The sequence below is a fragment of the Priceomyces carsonii genome, assembly GCF_900007245.1.
Source record: "Priceomyces carsonii strain CBS4050 genome assembly, scaffold: Debaryomyces_carsonii_scaffold_1, whole genome shotgun sequence".
In the NCBI taxonomy this organism is placed as follows: domain Eukaryota; kingdom Fungi; phylum Ascomycota; class Pichiomycetes; order Serinales; family Debaryomycetaceae; genus Priceomyces; species Priceomyces carsonii.
Genome location: NW_026946674.1, coordinates 256,903 through 277,482, shown reverse-complemented (window position 1 = coordinate 277,482; position 20,580 = coordinate 256,903). Strand labels below are relative to the sequence as shown.

General features: G+C 37.4%; 12 protein-coding genes across 12 annotated transcripts; 6 read left to right on the top strand and 6 right to left on the bottom strand.

Annotated features, from left to right (window-relative positions):
* Positions 1–50: 50 nt before the first annotated feature.
* SEC27 (coatomer subunit beta') lies at positions 51–2,747 on the bottom strand (the record flags this gene model as incomplete). Its single annotated transcript, XM_062951299.1, has 1 exon — positions 51–2,747. The coding sequence occupies one exon, from the start codon at positions 2,745–2,747 to the stop codon at positions 51–53; it is 2,697 nt and encodes an 898-aa protein (XP_062807002.1).
* Positions 2,748–3,034: 287 nt separating this feature from the next.
* Positions 3,035–4,861, bottom strand: ALG11 (alpha-1,2-mannosyltransferase; the record flags this gene model as incomplete). The annotated part of the gene is made up of 1 exon (XM_062951288.1): positions 3,035–4,861. One exon carries the CDS (start codon positions 4,859–4,861, stop codon positions 3,035–3,037), a length of 1,827 nt encoding a protein of 608 aa, XP_062807001.1.
* A 548-nt stretch (positions 4,862–5,409) lies between these two features.
* On the top strand, positions 5,410–6,753 carry PRCAT00000147001 (uncharacterized protein; the record flags this gene model as incomplete). The annotated part of the gene is made up of 1 exon (XM_062951277.1): positions 5,410–6,753. One exon carries the CDS (start codon positions 5,410–5,412, stop codon positions 6,751–6,753), a length of 1,344 nt encoding a protein of 447 aa, XP_062807000.1.
* A 348-nt stretch (positions 6,754–7,101) lies between these two features.
* PRCAT00000146001 (methionine aminopeptidase) lies at positions 7,102–8,370 on the top strand (the record flags this gene model as incomplete). The annotated part of the gene is made up of 1 exon (XM_062951266.1): positions 7,102–8,370. One exon carries the CDS (start codon positions 7,102–7,104, stop codon positions 8,368–8,370), a length of 1,269 nt encoding a protein of 422 aa, XP_062806999.1.
* A 453-nt stretch (positions 8,371–8,823) lies between these two features.
* PRCAT00000145001 (phosphatidylinositol-binding protein) lies at positions 8,824–9,653 on the top strand (the record flags this gene model as incomplete). Its single annotated transcript, XM_062951255.1, has 2 exons — positions 8,824–8,857; positions 8,989–9,653. 2 exons carry the CDS (start codon positions 8,824–8,826, stop codon positions 9,651–9,653), a joined length of 699 nt encoding a protein of 232 aa, XP_062806998.1.
* Positions 9,654–10,086: 433 nt separating this feature from the next.
* Positions 10,087–11,487, top strand: PRCAT00000144001 (aspartate/glutamate transporter; the record flags this gene model as incomplete). The annotated part of the gene is made up of 1 exon (XM_062951244.1): positions 10,087–11,487. The coding sequence occupies one exon, from the start codon at positions 10,087–10,089 to the stop codon at positions 11,485–11,487; it is 1,401 nt and encodes a 466-aa protein (XP_062806997.1).
* An 83-nt stretch (positions 11,488–11,570) lies between these two features.
* AOX2 (Aox2p) lies at positions 11,571–12,623 on the bottom strand (the record flags this gene model as incomplete). The annotated part of the gene is made up of 1 exon (XM_062951233.1): positions 11,571–12,623. The coding sequence occupies one exon, from the start codon at positions 12,621–12,623 to the stop codon at positions 11,571–11,573; it is 1,053 nt and encodes a 350-aa protein (XP_062806996.1).
* Positions 12,624–13,550: 927 nt separating this feature from the next.
* On the top strand, positions 13,551–14,465 carry SSU81 (osmosensor; the record flags this gene model as incomplete). The annotated part of the gene is made up of 1 exon (XM_062951221.1): positions 13,551–14,465. One exon carries the CDS (start codon positions 13,551–13,553, stop codon positions 14,463–14,465), a length of 915 nt encoding a protein of 304 aa, XP_062806995.1.
* Positions 14,466–14,728: 263 nt separating this feature from the next.
* Positions 14,729–15,703, top strand: PRCAT00000141001 (uncharacterized protein; the record flags this gene model as incomplete). Its single annotated transcript, XM_062951210.1, has 1 exon — positions 14,729–15,703. The coding sequence occupies one exon, from the start codon at positions 14,729–14,731 to the stop codon at positions 15,701–15,703; it is 975 nt and encodes a 324-aa protein (XP_062806994.1).
* Positions 15,704–15,712: 9 nt separating this feature from the next.
* NIT3 (putative hydrolase) lies at positions 15,713–16,630 on the bottom strand (the record flags this gene model as incomplete). Its single annotated transcript, XM_062951199.1, has 1 exon — positions 15,713–16,630. One exon carries the CDS (start codon positions 16,628–16,630, stop codon positions 15,713–15,715), a length of 918 nt encoding a protein of 305 aa, XP_062806993.1.
* Positions 16,631–16,786: 156 nt separating this feature from the next.
* PRCAT00000139001 (uncharacterized protein) lies at positions 16,787–18,388 on the bottom strand (the record flags this gene model as incomplete). Its single annotated transcript, XM_062951188.1, has 1 exon — positions 16,787–18,388. The coding sequence occupies one exon, from the start codon at positions 18,386–18,388 to the stop codon at positions 16,787–16,789; it is 1,602 nt and encodes a 533-aa protein (XP_062806992.1).
* Positions 18,389–18,574: 186 nt separating this feature from the next.
* MNN2 (Mnn2p) lies at positions 18,575–20,368 on the bottom strand (the record flags this gene model as incomplete). Its single annotated transcript, XM_062951177.1, has 1 exon — positions 18,575–20,368. One exon carries the CDS (start codon positions 20,366–20,368, stop codon positions 18,575–18,577), a length of 1,794 nt encoding a protein of 597 aa, XP_062806991.1.
* Positions 20,369–20,580: the final 212 nt, after the last annotated feature.

The window sequence follows — 20,580 nt, the reverse complement described above, 5'->3', positions numbered from 1 at the left end:
GGCTAAAAAGTAAATACCTTATATAAACTAGAAGCTGTATATTTTTCAATTTAAACATCGAGGTCACCTCCGTTTTGAATTTGAGGAGATTCCGTTCCTTCGTTTAAACCTGAATCATTAAGGTCAATCAAAGTCTCGGTATCTGCTGTTCCATTTTTGGATATGCTAAGATTCTCAAAATTTTCTATGAGCCGATCGCTGATTTTCAGTTTATTATTAGACTTCAACTTTTCTTTCCATGCATTAACTGCATTCGCCACATCATCTTTATCACCTGAGTAATTAGCACTAAAGAATGCAGCCTCTGTGTCCTTTTCACTCTTAATTAACAATTCTAAGCATTTGTCTTTTTCTCCACTTAACCACCATGATTGCCATGCAATGTTATATTTTCCTTTCGCTTCACATTCTTCGGCTAGTTGCCTAAGACCGGCCCTGTTGTTCGATGATGACAACAATAGCAATAAGGAACCATGATCGTTAGCTAACCAAAAACATTCTTGAGCAAGCTTTATCTTCCACATGGTCAATGCCAAGTCTCCTAATTTTTTCCATTTATTAGAATTCATAATTGCAGTGGATGGATTCTCTTTTTGGTGCGACGAAAGCAAATTGAATGCCTGCTCTAAATTTCCTGTTGATAGAGATATTTGAAACTTTGAATCAAAATCTTGAGACAACGCAAATGATAATCCTAGATATCCTAACTTTTCGAAAAATCTCGATAGTTGATTCATTTCAGTTTTATTGAATCCAGTTAAAAGACTAGAGTATTCTTCGGACAAATCACCGGGAACTATAGAAGATAATTCTGGAATTTCTTCACCTGTTTCTTCCTCTAATATCGAACCCTTTGCAAACTGTTCTAAGTCACCTCTCATGACTAAAGTCTGAAGTTCTAAGACATCAGCATTAAGATACCATGGAACAACATTGAATGACTTATCGGTAAGATACAACTTGCCATCACTAGCTTTGTATCCAACAATGTAGTATTTATGATCAAAATGTCCCAAATTGATTATTTCACCTCCAACAAAATAATTCAATCTATTCGAAGTTCCTGTAGTATAAATAAACACATCTCCGATAAACTTCCCAGACAAAATGGGTTCAGATGTAGGCATCGTATACAAAACATCAAATGCTGAATCAGCGCCCTCTTCAGGATCTAATTCGTCTCTCTCTAATGCCTCTTCAAAGGTAGGAGCACTATAGCTCAAAAAGTAAGTCTCATCGCTCTTCTTAGAACCAATAAGATTATTTGAACTTTCGCCGACTGATGAAGATGTGATAATTGCCAAAAGTTCACCATTATCGGACCAAATTACATCCTGAATGTCATCATCCAAATCGACTCGTCTCACTAATTTTCCATATGTCCAGTCATAGAAGGAAATGCATCCTTCCAGTTTGACACCCAATAAAGCTCCTCCAAAAATTTTATCAGCTTGATAAATGAGATCAATTTTCTGATGTTCTTGAAAATTTTTGTAGGTCTTTACTGATAAGGGTGATTCTCTAATGGCAAATTGACAGTTATTAGAAAAATCTTGAGTGTTCCAGCAAAAGTCTAAAGCATTACCATAAGCTTTAGATCGCCAAGCTAGTGCAGTATATACAATGTATTCACCGTCCCCGCAAACCGTAGCATATCTTCCATTAGGCGAGTGAGCTAAGTACTGAGGATATATCTCTATAGATCCAAGCTCTCTTTGTTGCAAAGATAACGATTCCCCATCCTTGAGCCCTTCAGAGGAGCCCGGCTTGATAATGGACTGATAGACTTCTGAGTTTTTTGCATAGATCAATTTATTATTGGAATCCATTGAAAACAATGGTTCTTCGTTACCCAACTTTATAACGACATAACCTGAATCGCAACCAACTGCAACTAAGTTAGACTTTTGAAGAAGGGAGATACACCATACCCTTTCCAAACTATAATTTATCGATTTTTCTAGTTTGAAAGTATTAGAGTTCCAGAACCTAACAGTACCATCTTCTGAACCTGAAACAATTAATGGTAATTCGGGATGGAAAATAGCGAATGACACATTTGACAAATGTCCCTCTAATACCGCCACACAGGACTTCGTTTGATAGTCCCAAACTTTTATCGTCTTATCATCGGAACAAGTAATTAAATAAGGCTTATCCGATTGAGGGTAATAGTCAACGTAGTTTACACCTTTCACCTCATGAGCAATCAAAGTAAAATTCGGTTGTGAAGACCCCAAAGACCAAATTTTGACCGTTCTATCCAAGCAGGCAGATGCAAATGTATTTGGATCTTTGGGATTGAAATTTACACTCATAACGTAATGTTGGTGGCCCTCGAAGATCTGCTCCAACTTCCAATTATTTTCCCAATTCCACAACTTGATGGTCATATCATCGGATGACGTCAAAATATATGGCTTAGAGGGATGGACAGCTATGCTTCTAATATAGTCAGGGTGTGCTTCAAATTGCGAGATTTTTTCACCAGTGTTGTAATTATACACTCTAACATTAAAATCGTCTGAGCCAACAACTATCCAGTTCTTACGAGCAATAAATTTACCTGTACGAACAGGCAATTCCGTCACTTGAATTGACTTGACCAAGGTATTGGTAGCATATGACCAAATTTCTATCTTACCATTATACAATGTTGTTAAAATCCATGGTTCGGTAGGGTGAAAATCAATACCCTTAACCCTATCGGAACGAGTTGAAAATTGTTTAGTAACATCCAACTTCATCCTGGACCAAAATCTCTTTCTTATTCAATGGTTGATGAAGAAATGGATCTCAATAGCTCGTCTTTTATTGTATATTGTTATGCGAACTTAACACGTCGAGTTTATTGACAGAGATCAATTTCCTGCTTCAGCTATATAAATTAATTCGCGCACTACTATATTTCACAGCTATAATATATACCAACTTTGAGGTCCTACCACAATTAAGAAATATTTATTACGTGTCAAATACTCCTAGATTTAAAGTTCTACAGAATTATCTTCAGTTTCATTAAAGTTTATTTTGACTAATATACTGTCTCCACTCCAGATCTTTTCTCTTCCCTGTAACTACGCTCCAACATTTTTAAATCTTCTACATATGACATCCATTTTTCAGCAAACGCCCTATCAGAAAACCTGTCCTCAGCTATTTCAAGTCCTCTCTTATTCATAGTAGTGATATGATTGGCTGTCACCATTTCAGTATGTGATATAAATAATTTGATAAATAATTGTGACAAATTTGGAAAATCTATAGGCTTACCATCTGAAGCGTTTGAGTTTTTCATATTGAAAGTTAATAGCTCAGTATCGCTTCTTTGCAATGTTTCATCAAAGTCTGGATCCGAGCAACTTTTGAAGAAAAAGCCCACATTATTATACCATTTGGTGTTTGGGACCCCCTCTTCAACGACGATATCAATCCATGGACCTGCAGATGCATGGCAAATTGGGACTACTTTGTAGCTTAAATATTCCACAACGCCTATACCAAAGTGTTCATTCCACATCGCATTTAATCCATATTTTGATTTACGCAAATATGAGATCATTTGGTCATATGGACAATCGATTACCAATTCAACGTAATTTTCTAGATCGAGCCTCTTTATCGTCTCTCTTAAATCATTCAACACTGAAGTATCGTCTTTTGTACGACATGATCCAAGAAACACAATAGTGGGTAAGTCCCTTACTTGGCCCTTTTGAGATGAAAAGGATTTTAAAAACTTCGAGTATTCTAATAATATTAATTCGTGACGTTTCTCGGGTCTGAATTGGGCAACATATATCAACTTGTTTTCCTTTTCAGTAGGTAATATCTCATTCGTTTGCGCAGCAGGACCACAAGGCGGATATAATATTTCAAATTTGCGATTCATATTCAAAGACCACACTGTCGATAAATGGTTGTAAGTCCAAGTACCATTTGTCAAAGTGATATCAACCTTAGAACCTAAAAACTTATAAGTGTAATACAATATTGACCAATATATTAACTTCCCTAAGGCAAAAAAATCACTTGCAGTGCCTTTGAACTTCCGAAGTTGATTCATTGAGAATTCTGGAAACTTGAGCTTATTGAACATTTCTTTTTGAAGTATGGGATAATGAACGTAACTTAATATGGGTATTTTGAGCGCAACGCTTACTAACCAGTAACTACCTGGAAGACCAATCGTATCAATCCATATATCAGGAGACAATTCATTCATTGCTTCAAGTGATAATAAGCCTGATCCTAAGAGTTGGCCAATAATAGTAAAGTGTGTCCAATAGGATTCACTTATAAGGTTGCCGAACCTTCTCAAGTATATAAATACTACTCTTTTGGAATCAATATTTTTCACATTGAGTTTCTCCTCAGCTTTATTCAATATGTCTAATGGCTGGGCATCAAGATTAGTCGTATAGATTACAGCAATATTTCTATCATCCGACAATAAAGTTGCTTTTACTGCTTGCCATAGCACCTTTTCCCCACCACCGCCGTTGTTAGCATATGGATGAAAAAAACCAAAAAGGATTTTCCTTCTCGGGTCACTACCATCTCTGATTTTCATCTCCTCCTGAAAAGCTTGCTTATTCTCTTTGTCTTCATCATGTATTTTGAGCTTGTTGTTCATGAAATTCGTATAGAAAGATGGACATGAGCTAGCTAGAATTAACCGTCTTCTGTAGCTTGACCTCTTCGATCCAACTTTCAAATAAATCGGTTTGGGATAGTCAAGAACTTTCTGAATCCTTTCCCTCCAATTGTGCGGTGGGACAAAGAAGCGCTGTGGTAGTACAGTTCTTACTAGCTGTACTATCACGTAAAGCGCAACACATAATATCATAAGAAACAACATAGCTCTTGTGTGCTTATGATTGTCACGATGTATTAAACAGTAATGTTTAACACCTGGAATGCACGATATATATATGAGGTGTATTTACCGGAGGAGAATCTCAAGAGGAAATGCTACTATCCTACCCGTCTACCTTTTATATAGATAGATAAGAAAATGTCTAATTTTGCCTTCCTAATCGATGCGCCTAATTTTAGTGAGATCTCAAACGAAAAATGCTAGAAAATCGGAATATTCCGATTTCGGCATGGGCCGTAAATATAAGAGAAAGTTTTTTTTTTCTTTTTTTTCTCTTCCCTTTTTAAAAATGCACCTGTATTTCTTCCATGCACTATCATATTTCTTAAAACGGTTAAAATAGAACCCATCTTTTCCTTCGTACGCGTAAGGGTGTAGCATACCTTTGAGCGAGTTTACACAAGTTATTATTGCTCTTTCTAAGATTTTACTTAACTGACCCTCTTCCTCAGAGATATTGACACATAACAGGTTCCTAGATTTATCATCCGCATCCAGGAGACAGACGCTCTTTGAATAGTACTAGACAAATGAGTCTGACTGAGAGCAAAAGGACCCAGCCCTCCCTCAAAGAAAAAACTACGACAAATAAAGACTTGATCCTTTCATCATCTAAAGCAGAAAAGAACATTACAGTATCCATGGCGTCAGAGAATGATAATGATAGTTCAAAAAACAAGCCGTCATTGAGAAGGGAGGAGTTAGAGGAAATCGCGAAACAGCTCAAAAAAAAGTTGTCAAAGGCATCGATAGCTGCCAAACAATCTATTTCACCATTGAGTAAAGACCAAACAGATGCCATCTATAAAGTTGAAAAGTCCAGCCCGTTGAATCATCATCCTAAGAGACGGCTGTTCGCTTCTCCTACAAATTTTAGCGGGAAGATCTTGAGCTCTTCGTCCCTGGGTGACATGTATTCACCGCATGAAATATCTCCAACTCAAGTGAAATCACCAGCAGGTGTATTTTTGAATTCTTCCCCCTTGAAAAATATTGCAATAGACTCTGACGTTGATAAGTTGCCTGATAGTCCATCGAGAAAAAACGTCTCTGTTAAAAGGGAGTCCAAAGGAGAACCTCATATGATCTTGGAACAGGTACCGTATCCCAGCACACCTAAAAAAAACCCTGCGATCTTGATGCCATCATCTAGCTCCAAATCAGCGTTGCTGGACCACTCTCTGAATCAACAGACTACTCCAACCCTACAAAAGAAGCAGCTTTATGGTAACTCGAGCACTACGTCTTTATTGAAGACACCTACACAATCTCGACCAAATACAGGTGGCTCCTATAACGACGATGAGGGCGCTGATCTCTTGATGTATTTGGCAACGTCTCCCTCTCCTGCGAAACCATTTTACTCTAATACCCCAAGATCAAGTCATCACCAACATCATAACAGTTCCTCATCATCAGTGCCGAATTCTGCAGGGTCTTTATCAGTCTCGGGTAAACCACATTCTCCAAGCTCTCAGAATTCGTTTACTGCACCCCCTCCTTTGACTCCAAAACATAACCTTTCCAACTCGGCAAGGACTCCTCAAAATAGGGTCACTCCATCGGTCAACCTTCTCAATGCCTTAAACGCCACTACAGCTAATGGACTTCCTTCTTCTGGGTTGAGCCTTACTCCCGCTGGGTTCAATATGAGTGACTATGTCAACTTTTTTACGCCATCCCCTGGAAGTGCCAACGTGCATAATAGTAACAATTTAAGCGCACACTCGAAAGCATTTTTAAAGACGCCCGACTTTAACAATATAGTGAGCTCTTCAATGCAAAAGCAGAGGGTGGATGGTAAGATGATTAATTTTGATAAGGTATTGTTTGGAAACTCAAGTTCTAATGGGGAGTCGTACTCGAAAGAGTAATTCTTTTACTCAATTCTGAGGTTAAGGTTGTCTAGTTTCGTTTTCGTTAGTGTATCTGCTCCTCAGTTGCACTTCCAATGGTCTATAGATCTTTCATTTTTGCATCTTTATTTCTTTTTCGTTTTCTTTAATTCTCGATTGTAATTTAATATATGATTTTAATCATGACAAAGCTTTCTCAGTTATTTGTTACTCTGGCGCAAAATAGATTCCAAATGTTCGTAGTTTTGCAATTAGAAGTAATATTTGATGTACATTACTGCATCACATGACTAACTGGTAGAGGAAAATTTTATGGTCCCACGAACTCTCAAAGAAAGTACTCAGTATACTTAAGCATAATCAGTCATGGTCGTTTCTTCCACCAACGATCAACCGAAGAAAGCAATTGATAGTGTTAAAGATTCACTTGAGGCACTACAAATAGGAAATAGAAAAGGAGACTCGATTGAAGATGAAGGCGAGGAAAACGATGATGTAGCAAATGATTCAACTGACAAAAAGAAGAAAAAGAAGAAAAGTAAGAAGAAGAAGAAGATAACTAGTATTGATAGTTCATATCCTGATGGTGTTTTCCCAGAAGGTGAATGGCAAGAATATCCCTTAGAAATTAATAGTTACCGCACTTCATCGGAAGAACTTAGATATCTTGATAGGCAAAAGAATAATCACTGGCAAGACTTTCGTAAGGGAGCCGAAATACATAGAAGAGTGCGCCACAAGGCTCGATCCTCCATAAAACCGGGAATGAGTATGACAGAAATAGCTGATATTATTGAAAATTCAATCAGGGGGTACGTAGCGACTGATGATACTTTGAAAGCGGGAATTGGCTTTCCGACGGGACTTTCGTTGAATCACGTAGCTGCTCACTACACACCCAATGCTGGTGATAAGACTGTTTTGAATTATGAAGATGTTATGAAAGTAGATATTGGCGTCCATGTTAATGGACACATTGTTGATTCTGCGTTTACGTTGACCTTCGATGACAAGTACGATAATCTTCTTACAGCGGTAAGAGAAGCAACCAATACTGGTGTCAAAGAATCTGGAATTGATGTCAGATTGAATGACATTGGAGCTGCTGTACAAGAGGTAATGGAGTCGTATGAAATGGAGTTGAATGGCAAAACTTATCCGATAAAATGCATAAGAAACTTGAATGGCCATAATATCGGTGATTATGTGATCCATTCTGGTAAAACTGTTCCAATTGTACCAAATGGGGATATGACAAAGATGGAGGAGGGGGAGACTTTTGCCATTGAAACCTTTGGATCGACAGGAAATGGCTATGTTTTACCTCAAGGCGAATGCTCACATTATGCAAAGAACAAAGATGTCGATGATATCAGAATACCAACAGAAAGAGCAAGGACTCTTTTGAATACTATAAACAAGAATTTCGGAACTCTTCCATGGTGTCGCAGGTATCTTGATAGGACTGGAGAAGATAAGTATCTTTTGGCATTAAACCAGTTGGTCCGTGCCGGAATAGTTCAAGACTATCCACCAATTGTGGATATCAAAGGCAGTTATACTGCTCAATTTGAACACACAATACTTTTGCACCCTCATAAGAAAGAAGTTGTATCTCGCGGAGATGACTACTGAAATGCCCTATATTATTAGCTACGTAAATTGAACTATTTTACTAGTGAAATGTTCTTGTAGAATTGCATGTGATTATGAAAAATGGCAGGGGAATTTTATTACGAAAGAAGTGTGAAGCTCTTTTTAATATCAATTACTTGACCAGAGATGCTGAAGGAACCCGAGCCTGAAATAGTAGTCACTGCTTTTTTTAGTTATTCTCTATCTCAATCAGGAGACAACTCACGCTTTGTAGTTCGTTCACACAGGCTAATTTCATGCTTCAAAGTAAGGGTTGGTCGTGTCTGTACCTCAAATTGAGTGTTGGAATTTATTCTTTACTGAAATACTGCGCTAACTAAGCACTTGGTTGTCAGTATCAGCATAGTTCTATAAAGATAACTAATTTTTAATTGAGTTAATTTAATCAATCAATCGAAACTTTGTATTAAAGAAGCTTGAACTATAGTCGCAATGGATGTTTTACCAAATCTTTTAGAATTCAAGGGTAAGTATTTACAAATTGGGATAAATCAGCCACGCTATCATTCAAACGATGGATGCTTGGTAGGCAACTGTTCTTGAAAAAACTATAGACTGTGCTATAATTAAGAATTGTACTAACATTTTGCACCGTAGGAGACTTCACAAAGCCCACTACAGAATACTTGACGTTGTCAAATACAACCGACTCCCCACTAGCATTCAAGGTAAAGACAACCGCCCCTAAATTGTACTGTGTCAGACCAAATGCTAGCATAGTCAAACCAGGTTCAGAAGTTAAGATTTCAATTATTTTGCAAGGATTTACCCAGGAGTTACCGAAAGATTATAAGTGTAAGGATAAATTTTTACTAGTATCATTGCCGTGTCCTGATTTGGAAGATTCATCTAAGGTGAGCGAAGTTTGGTCAGAATTGGAGAATAAGTATAAGCTGCAGATGAATTCAAAAAAGTTGAGGGTGAATTATATTATTACGGGTGAAGATGATTCTTCAGCAAATGGGCATGACGTGGGTGATTCAAGTGCCTCTAACGTTATCCCTCCTACGGCTGCTGGAGCAGTTTCTGGCTCACAAATAGATAAGAGCAATGGGTCTTCTGAATTGCAAAAGGAACTTGACGCATCAACAGCTAAGATTAACAATTTATCACAAAAATTGGATTCCAACGAACGGGCCGGCGGAGCCACCTCTTCGACATCAAGTACTCCAAAGTCGGAGGAAGTAGGTAGTGCGGTGTCTTTACCTTATGCCTTTATATTGATATTATTGGCATTCTTCGTGGGATATTTAATTTTTTGATCTCAAGATCAATTTCTCTTGTTACGTCACCAATGATCTTCTCGGAAGGGACAGATTACATCAGATTCCTTCCGACCACCTTTTTTGTCAAGATATAGTAAACTTTTTACGCAATGTATCCTATTAGTTATCGATTATCTTATAATAATTAGTTGATTCGATTTCCGTTATTGTATTCACAGTATAAAGTTTATGGTATAAAATCAATATGTTTTTCTATTCTTCTATCTCAAATATTTAAACCGTCGAATTAGTTTGATAATTTTTGTATAGGCTCAAGTGTTTTATTAGAAATTTGTTACCATTATTTAATGTAGGTGTTATCAATTGATAAAAAATCACGTTTCGATATGATATGCAGAAAAAAAAAATACATAAGACCAGAAACTGAACTTGGGTCAGAGCAAAGCAACAGTGTAGTTTATGAAACATTATGGTTACGGCTACAATCAGGTCAGGTACTATAAACTTATTGAACACAATTATAGGTGCAGGTATTCTAGCCATGCCCTACGGGTTGAAGTCTAACGGCTTGCTCTTTGGATGTTTATTAATTGTGTGGTCTGCCTTAACTTCTTCATTCGGGTTATATCTACAAAATAAAGTAGCTAAATATACATCTCAAAGAGGAGTTGTATCTTATTTTAGCTTGGCACAATTAACTTATCCTAACTTGTCAATTGTGTTTGATTCAGCGATTTCAATAAAGTGTTTTGGTGTTGGCGTCAGCTATTTAGTTGTTATTGGAGATCTTATGCCGAAGATTATGGAAAGTCTAGAAGTAGATCCATCAAGCGTATTTATGGCAAGAAACTTTTGGATATCAATATTCATGATTTTGTTAATCATTCCGTTGTCCTATTTGAAAAAGCTAGACTCTTTGAAATATACTTCTGTTATTGCACTATTCTCAGTTGCCTATTTAATAATACTAGTCGTGGGTCACTATATCGTTAATGATGTGCCTCAAGATAAACATATAGATTTGATCGGACCAGTTTCAATTAAGTCAACGTTGTCATCTTTTCCAATATTTGTGTTCGCTTACACCTGCCATCAAAATATGTTTGCTATTATCAATGAACTACAATCTAGTGATAAGGATGGCTCTCAAACGAGACAAGCAAATATAATTATCAGTCGTGCTATATGTACAGCTCTTGTTTCATATTTAATTGTTGGTGTAATTGGTTATTTGAGCTTCGGAACAACTGTAAATGGTAACATAATCTCCATGTATTCTAAGGATTCTACACTGTCGCTTATTGGGAGATTGTGCATTGTAATTATGGTAAGTTTATCCTACCCACTACAATGTCATCCATGTAGAGGTTCGATCAATCATGTTATTCATTTTCTTAAGAATGGGGTTAATACTAGCAAATCACGAACTTTAAACGGTTACACATCTTTGAGTTCTGATGCAGAGTCTATCGGTGCCGAGGATTTACCACATGATGAATCGTTTGTTTCAACAACTCCGATGGAGGGAGCACCAGACACTGAGGGTCATGATCCTATAATTGTACCTTTAAGCTCAAAAAAATTTTACATCATAACCACATGCATAAACGTACTTTCATTTATTGTTGCAATTTCTGTTACTTCTTTAGAGCATGTATTGGCCTTTGTTGGATCGACAGGATCGACTTCAATTTCGTTCATACTCCCAGGATTGTTCGGCTACCTATTAATTAAGCCTTTGAATGGAAGCAGTTCGTTGAACAGGCTTGAGACTTTTTCTAAATATGGTGGATTAATGTTAGCCATTTGGGGTTTAGTCGTTATGTTTATATGTCTAGGTGCAACTATCTTTTTTGGGGCCAAACATTAACAATATCACTTACTCATAAACTATGTACATTTTTTTACGTTATTTAAATAGCAAATAGCAATTAATTAAAATCAAAAACTAAATTATAAAATGAGCTCATCCCGATCCCAACCTTTACCTTTCGTGTTTTCGATTCCATTGTCTGGCTGGGGCTCGTTGACATTTTTAATTTTCAATGCAAATGGATTTCTGTCACCTTTTTGCTTTAAATTGGCCAAAGTATGATTTACTTCTCTATGTTTGGCTTCATCGGCTCTTATTCTTAAAATCAAGTCTCTGAAACTAGAATTATCCTTAAGCTCTGGCCAGTACTGAACAGCAATTGTAGGAATTTCCACTTCTTTGAATTTGGGATTCTTTCCAAGATCCAATTCTTTTATCAAATGTGAATATGTACTCACAGCTTCTTCCTCTAAGTAGCCAACAAATCTATGGCAATATCTTGGGTTAATTAAGTAACACAAGAAAAATACGTTGCAAAAAATGCCTTGTCCAAAATAGATGACAAGACGAGTGAACCACGAGGGATCGCCCAACTTTATGAAAGTCAATAAATGCATTCGTTCATTATATGCTTCATCCAAAAGTGTTTCGATCCACGCTTTGTCTCTTCGCAAAAGACGTAGAGAGTGTAAGTGTCTAATGAAAGCTGCAACCATTCCAGGCACTCCTGCAATGCTTTCTAAAAAAATACATCTCGTCAACCATTTCGACTCAGTCATCTCGTATCGAGTTCCTTTAAAGCCCTCTATTTCCTCCTTCTCATTTCGAGGCTTTTTGTAACCAGTGACAAAATCAAAGGCAGCCCGAGCTAGTGTTGTACCCCCATAAGCAATCTTATCACCCCTAGTTTCAGGCACTCTATGTTCAAAATGAATTTTTTCGCAGTCTTTATCTGCGAACCATGGATGTGGAAACATAGGATGTGTGATAAACTGTCTATCATCATGCTTAGCGGATTCATCGTTCTCTAAAATCCTAGTCGATATAGAAAGCGGATTATGGCGGTGTGTTTCAGGTGCCGGTTGAGGTGCATGTGTCTTTATGGCACTTGATTTAAATCTCAAAGTGTACTTAGCTGCTACTGCTGCAGCAGGAATCAGACAAGCCGCAGTGTAAGTCCGTGCAACAAGCATTATATTTAATGTCGGTTAAGAATTTGGTGGGTGTTCAATTTATCTTTTATTTATACTTTAGGAAAGCAAGTGAAGGTATAGAAGAAAGACAGTAGCAAGTTAATTTTATGTTCCTACTTATAAGTATTACAGCTGACTAATACGTCTAGCCGCTTTTATCCGTTGCTACTAACGAAACACAATTTGATAAGGAAATGAAATTGACTCAAGTATATCTACACGGCTTCGAGACCACATAAAAAGGGAGAGTTGCAAAGTCATTCACACAGAAAGCTGACCACTCCCATCATCAGAAAAGAATTTATACGGAGCCGCTGCATTGTGACACCCGTTTTTTTACGTATGTGCCCCAATTTGAAGAGATTCGCAACCCCAGCTGGTCAGCAAAGTTGACACTTGTATATCACGTTTTGTAGCACGTGCTCTGAGATCTTTGTCTTTAGGTGATCTGAGTCTCTGACATTTCTAGACTCGCAATTTTTTCTCTTTCGCGCGTATGAACACGAATCGCCACTTTTTGAGGTGTTTCTATTTTGTGGTACTTTTTCCCCTTTGTCTTCGTCATTGATCAATATATAGACTGAAAGCGCATGAATCGGTTGATTTTAATGTTTTCAAAATTTTAGAGGTAAATATTAGCTTCTATATATTTTAATTTTAAACTTCACGGAAGAATAGGCTAAACTACTGAGAGTTGCAACTCAGCACATTCGCTTCATTTATCTTTTATTTCGAAACAGTAAAAGCACTTGAGAAGGTGTTTGATTAAATCAGGATCCATAGCTGCGAAGTTTTTGTTGCAGAAGGATCCGAAACTATAAGAAGCTTTCTATTTGCTATCAATTTTATATTTTTGAGGGTAGAAACGAACCTCTTCAGAGGCTTTCAGTGAAAAAGATTTGACTTTAAGTTATTAAGCTACGAGAGATGTCATTTAAATTATCTAACTTTTATGGCGATCCATTCGCTATTGCAACAGTATCCTTTGGCATAATGTCATGGATTATTGGTATAGCGGGAGCGGGGTCTGCACCTGATGTTGTGTCTCATTTCACATGGTGGGCTCTTGTGTATCAAATTATAATAGTTTTGGTTGTTTTGTTGTTGTACCTATTCAATACCCTTGAGCTATACAAATTTACATTGGTGGGCTTATTATCAGTAGCATTCGTCTACACTACAAATGCAACGAATAATCAAATCTATAGATCCAGCTCGGGCTCACAGTGTTGTGCTGCAGGATGCATTTTGTCCTCAATTTTAAATGTCATTTGGATAGTTTACTTTGGTGGGCATCCAGAGTCTCCAACAAATCAATTTGTCGATTCATTCTCCTTAAGGAGTCATACTCACAACCATGGCCACTTGGCGTCAAATGATAATCATAAGTTGGAAGAAGTAGAGGAGGTTGACTATAAGAAGTTTTCCTCTCAGGAAAACTTAGGAAATTCAAACACCAGTGCTCATTTTCAAGATAATAATCTTAGACAATCACAGTTGACTACAAACAATAAGTCAACAACAGCACCATATATGTCATCTTCGCAATTAAATGGTTTGGAAAATTTTTCCTCGTCTGATGTTCGTCAAAGCAGAGATTTGACAAGCAATAAAAGGCAAACTGTATACAATGATGAAGGCTCCAACAATAACATAACTTTCAGGTATAAGGCTCAAGCTCTATATTCGTATGATGCTAATCCTGATGATATAAATGAAATATCTTTCGTCAAAGACGAAATACTAGATGTTGACGATATTGACGGTAAGTGGTGGCAAGCAAGAAAATCAAATGGCCAAGTTGGAATTTGTCCTTCGAATTACGTTAAATTATTAAGTTAAATCAAAGAGATCTACAGGATAGAAGTGACCTTAAGTTATGTACAGTTATGTTACTTTATGCTAAGTAAAATTGAGTAAATTTCCTTCTCTGATGTGTGTTAAATCCAATTTATAAAATAAAAATATATATTTACAAACTACTAGGGCTCTTTTTTTGCTTGGGTTGGGCAATATTATAGTACTGCGACTGTTTTTGTGTCTTATTATGAAACTCAAAGTGTGTGTTACATTTGTTACATCGATAATAGATTTTAATACTTAAAATGTTGAAAAGTACATTGAGAGCTAGTCAAACTATACGAAATACGAGGCAACTGTATTTGACGATATTCAAACATTATTCTATTGCAAGTAATTCATCATATCTAGGAGATGCGTTGTCTACAGATGGTTCCATTCCAACAGTTGAGTTAGCTTATGATAAACACTCACCAAAGGGTGGTGCAGAGGATAGACTTTCCCCTTTAATAATGTTACATGGATTATTTGGTTCAAAGGCCAACACCAGAACTATTTCAAAACAATTAGCCTCTAGATTAGGTAGAGATATATACTGCTTAGACTTACGAGACTTCGGAGACTCTCCTCATATTGCCAGACTAGACTACCCATCTTTAGCAGCTGACGTCGAAAGATTTATCCATGAGCAAAAGCTCCACAAGCCTATTCTTGTTGGACATTCTATGGGTGCAAAGACAGCAATGGCTGTCGCTTTGCGTCGTCCAGATCTTCCAAGTATTATCGTTCTGGTGGACAACGCTCCTGTTAGTTCTCATTCAGGATCTACATCTCCTTTTTCAAAATATGTCAATCAACTTAGGCTTTCATTGGAGAAATACCATTACAGTAACATTAAAGATGTTGATGCCCAATTAGCAAAAGTTGAAAACTCCGAGCAAGTTCGTCAATTTTTGCTAACGAATCTTGTCCGAGGAAAAAAGGATGATCCTATAATTTCAAGGATACCTTTGAGTATTATTGGTGACGCAATTACCAAAGGAAAAATTGCCAGCTGGCCATTTGATCCGAACTACTGTAAGTGGAGTAATGGATCGGCTTTGTTCATCAGAGGCACGAATTCCGAATATGTTCCTGATGAATATTTACAAGACATTGGAGCATTTTTTCCTAATTTTGAAGTTAAGGATATTGAATCTGGTCATTGGGTGATCAGTGAAAAGCCAAATGAATTTGCCGATGTTCTTATAGAATTTATAGAAAGGAAAGAAGATATATAGACGTAGAGATCATAAAGAAGACACCTTGACATCGCCGTCTCCAACAAAGTCCTTATATACGCTAAATCTTCTTTGGTAATTAACAGGAATTCCCTCCCTAGCTTTTGGGAGCAAATCTTTGTCTAATTCTGCAAATAAAATAGTTTCACCTTCTCCTGCCTCGGCTATGATTTTACCATATGGATCTGCTACCAAAGAGTGACCATAAGCTTGGTATCCACCTCCCTCAACATCTCTTGCAGGACTGCACAATACAGTAAATATTTCATTATCAACGGCCCTAGCTCTGGCTAACAAATGCCAATGTAACGGCCCAGTTGTGGTATTGAACGCACCTGGATAAAACATGGCAAAAGAATTGTAAGGATTGCGAGCAGCAATCATTGCTAGCTCTGGAAATCTGATATCGTAGCAGATGCCTAAACCCACATTTCCAAAGTCGCCCAACTTAAACACTGTCGCCTTATCACCCGCGCTCAACGTAGTTGATTCTTTAAATGTGATACCATCTGGAATATCAATGTCAAACAAGTGGACCTTGCGGTGTTTGGCGATAATCTGGCCCTCCGGTGAAAATGTAAGAGATGTGTTGTAGACATTGCTGTCTTCTTTAGAGTCAATTTCAGGAATCGATCCACCCACAATAAATATTCCGTATTTATGAGCCAACGAAGACAAGAGCTTCGTTGTTTCACCGTCAGGGATAGATTCAGCATAATTACGAAATTGGTCGACTGCATAAGGTGAATTGAAGCATTCGGGCAACATCACCAAGTCAAGTTTTCCAATGGTTGACGTAGCTATGGCCCTGTCGATAAAGCTTTTGACTTTATCCAAATTGGCCGCTTTATCTCCACCAGCTTTTAACTGTATTAGAGCTATCTTTAAAGACTTTGAAAGCGGACTCTTGAGCACTGCAGAACTCATCTTTTTCTATGTTTAGTTTAATTTTAACAAAGATATAATATTTCCAGTATGCTTACAAACTTATCAAGAGCTTCGCACTTCAAATTAAGAAACTGCATATATACATCTAATCTAATCTAATCATACATAATTAGTATACCGTTTGTAACGGATATACTAAGCTTTCTCCTCTCTATTATCTGTTTCTTGAGCTCTTAAGTTATTTTTTCTCTGCTTATTCAATTGCTTAAACATGAATAAACTGGAAAGTAACACTCCACTCCCAGCTAGGCCCATTCCCATGTAAAATGCATTCCTCATACCCAAAACTTCAGTATCAAAATTCGAATGTTTCCCTTTCGTCCTATAGTATTCCACGGTTCCTGCTATTCCTAAACCTATCAGGATGGAATAATTAACAAAAGTTGAGACCAATGATCCTGCTATGCCTTGTTGAGATTTTGGAACAGCCATACTTATTAAAATACAGGCTGTAGGAAACGAACAATCCATTCCGAAAGGAGTGATGACTAAACTTACAAATTTTTGAGCCCAGTATATCTGCCCCACTGGTCTGGTTCCCATAATCACAAGACCAGCCAAAAAAAAGCACATCGCAATAAACATCACCAGTGACAGAGGTATTCTGCTCAAGAGAAATGCAGCCAGAAATGCAGCAACAAACCCAAAAACCAAACATGGTAATAGCTTTACACCTGATAAAATGTAATTATCTCCATCTATCAATTGAGACCACCTAAAAGTATAATACAACCATATGCCAAAACTTGACCATCCTGCGGCTATACAACCTAGTATAAAGCCCGTGTCACCTTGCATTACCTTAGGTGGTACGAGTGGATACTTGGCCCTGCGCTCTATAAAGACAAATGCAACCAATATTAAAATGCCAATTATTAGCAAGATATACACGTACGGTTTATCCCATCCAACATTAGGGCCCTGGTTCCATGCAAAATTGAACAATGCAAGGCCAGATATTCCAAAAATGGTCCCCAAAAAATCATGGCCACTGGTTTTAGAGTTTAATATATTCTTGGGTATTGCAGAATAGCCAATGAGAGCTATTACCATATAAATAATACCAGCAACCCAATAAGCCCACGGCCACCAAACTAACTGAGTAAATAAGCCACTGAATATCGCACCTAATATACATCCTCCAGGAGCGACTGCTCCAAATAAACACATGCATATGCTTTTTTTCTTTCCATCAGGATAATAGTGGCCAATTAAGGCTTGTGAATTGGGCATAAGAATTGCGGGTCCGATACCCTGTAGCGCTCTCATCACGTTAAAAGGAATCGAAGAACTTGAAAAAGCAGTAAACCCTGTGATTATAGTAAGTAAACCATACCATAAAAAGCCAATTATATACATTAATTTGTAGCCATACATGTCACCAAATCTACCAGATACGAGAATGAATGTACCAACAGTAAACGAAAATGCTGCTGAAAACCATGATACTTCACCTTCGTTGTTCTCGACACCAAACTGCTTTCCAATAGCAACTCCTGGGTTCATAGTTTGAGCAACCCCCGCCTGAGTGAGTAACTGAGAGAGACAAACACAGGCCACGAATAATACTTCTCTTTGCAATGTTATGTCTTCTGGAGGGGGGATGGGCGGTATGTGCAGTGTGGTCTTTGTGTTTAAACTCGAATGAAAACTCGCAGTATCACTATGCTCAGACCTTTCCACTTCCCCCTCATAATTTCCTTCGCCACTTGATCGCCTCAAGCTGCTATCACTCATTATCAAAAGGGTCTGAATAATTTAGTGGTATATTTTTGGAGTTTAAATGTGATATTCTTGCTATTTAATATAAAACATGATTGCAGTGCATGCTGACACACAAATTAGTAAATTTAATACAAGATAACATATGGAAAATCAAAAATCAAAATAATCGGAAATGCGGAAATGCGGACCGATTTTTCTTTAATTTAAGCGAGGGTATTTAGAGGTTTCCTTAAGCCACCTCAAATGCGGAATAAATATCTTCAGACAACGATCGGCCTCAGTCAGTTCGTCATTCCTGACGTAGCTGAGAAAATTTCCCATGTAATCTGTTTTTCTAGTAACGTCATTTTGGCCGTCAATTGCATCTCCTTCTTCATCGTAATAATTGGGGCAAATGCCCTGTGTGAAGAATTGTAAAACACGCAAGTCGAAATCGTAACCAACGTTGTCATATATATCAGCATACATACGTATGTGGTTTCCCAGACCTTCGTAAATAAGATCGTGATTATCTGCCAACCAATTCGGATAATATTTTGGATAAGACAAGTGCATGAACACTATAGATGAGTCTTTGTTAGACTGATCTAATGACTGTATAGGGTCATAATGCCCTAATGCCTTAGATCTAAATTCGTTGTTTTCTTCAGAGAAGTATCCTGTCCATTTAAATTGTTTTAGTATTTGAAAGTAGGGCTCCTTCATGACGTGGGCAGCAGCAATAAATGTTTCCTTGTCTCCCTCTCCAGCAGAACCTTGAGTCAACAAAGGATAGTAAAAATTAGGGCCGAAGACATTGTAGTACAAACTCAAAAGTAAAGTTTTCAAGTGTGAAGTTTTATTTATGATCAACATACCAGCTTCTGAAGATGGGTTGGGTAATGTACCTTCAAAATCATGATACGCAGAGTTCTGAAATGAATAATCACTAAGATCTAATGAATCTGACTTACCTTCTTTTTCTGCTCTCTTCTTATCATAGTTGGAGAATCTAATCTTCTTCTCCTTGACTTCGATTCCAGCTATATCATAATATTTTGGATTAGTAGTTCTAGCCCATGCATCTGGCCATATTATCAAACCCTTCTCCTTATATAGCTCAGAATCTACAATATAATCGACATCTTTAGTCGGAAAATTATCAGAGTCCAAATATATCACGTTTTCAAACTTTGAGCTTAAAATCGCTAGCATCTTATACTGAAATCCTCCCATACCAAATTTTTTCTTTAACTCAGAAGATAACTCAGTGTTGAAAAGATTACAGCGGGCATTATATTTAGGCAAAAGAATTTCACAAAAGTCTTTTTCATATTCATTCTCATTAGCTATGAATAACTCTATCGGGAGGTTTGCTCCAGTTGCTCTAATCTGCCTAATTACCAAATACGCCAACCACGAATATTGCCCACCACCAACTATAACGTAACCAGAAGATCCCGCATACTCCTTCCATTCAATATCAGTAGTCAAAACATTACCAAAGGTACTCAAATGCTTGGTTGCTCTTGTAATTTCTTCATTGACGTATCTTTTATGAGAATCTTTGAGTTCTCTGAAGGTGGAGTCTGGAATATCGAGAACATTTTCTAGATATTCTTTTGAAAAGAGGAATGAATCGTCATTGGAGAACTTCTCAGCTGCCTTATTTGTTTTATAAACATCTTTGATGGATGGAGACTTGAGGGCATACTTATCAAGATTTTTGAAGAAAAATGAGTAGTCCTTGATAGAAAGGTATGTGGAACGATCAAGTCCGGTGTTACTATTGAGATCCTCTGGAGACTGTGGCTCAAGAACCTCTAGCTCGGGAGGATCATGCGCTGGTCTGGCTCCCTGTATAACATTTTCTTCGCTATGCTTTTGGTTTGTGGTGGAAGATGAAGATAAATTGTCTGTCTTCTGTGATGTGAGATGAATAAATGCAACGATAATAAGAGTGATCACCAACACATGTATCTTGCGGCGAAAAAATACTTTTATATTAAACATGTCGAGTGACGTGCCTGGTTGCTTTGAACTCAGTAACCATTGATGGGATCAACAAAGCCCTCAAATAGTTCTTATTCGCTTGATAAACACGCCAACTTAATGCAGTGCGCGCTAAAATATTTTCCCTGTATGGCGTTTTAAAATGAACTACTACAGCGCTGTCTTAAAAAGAGGGAGCTATCAAACGGCTTTATCCTATACTACTGCAAACA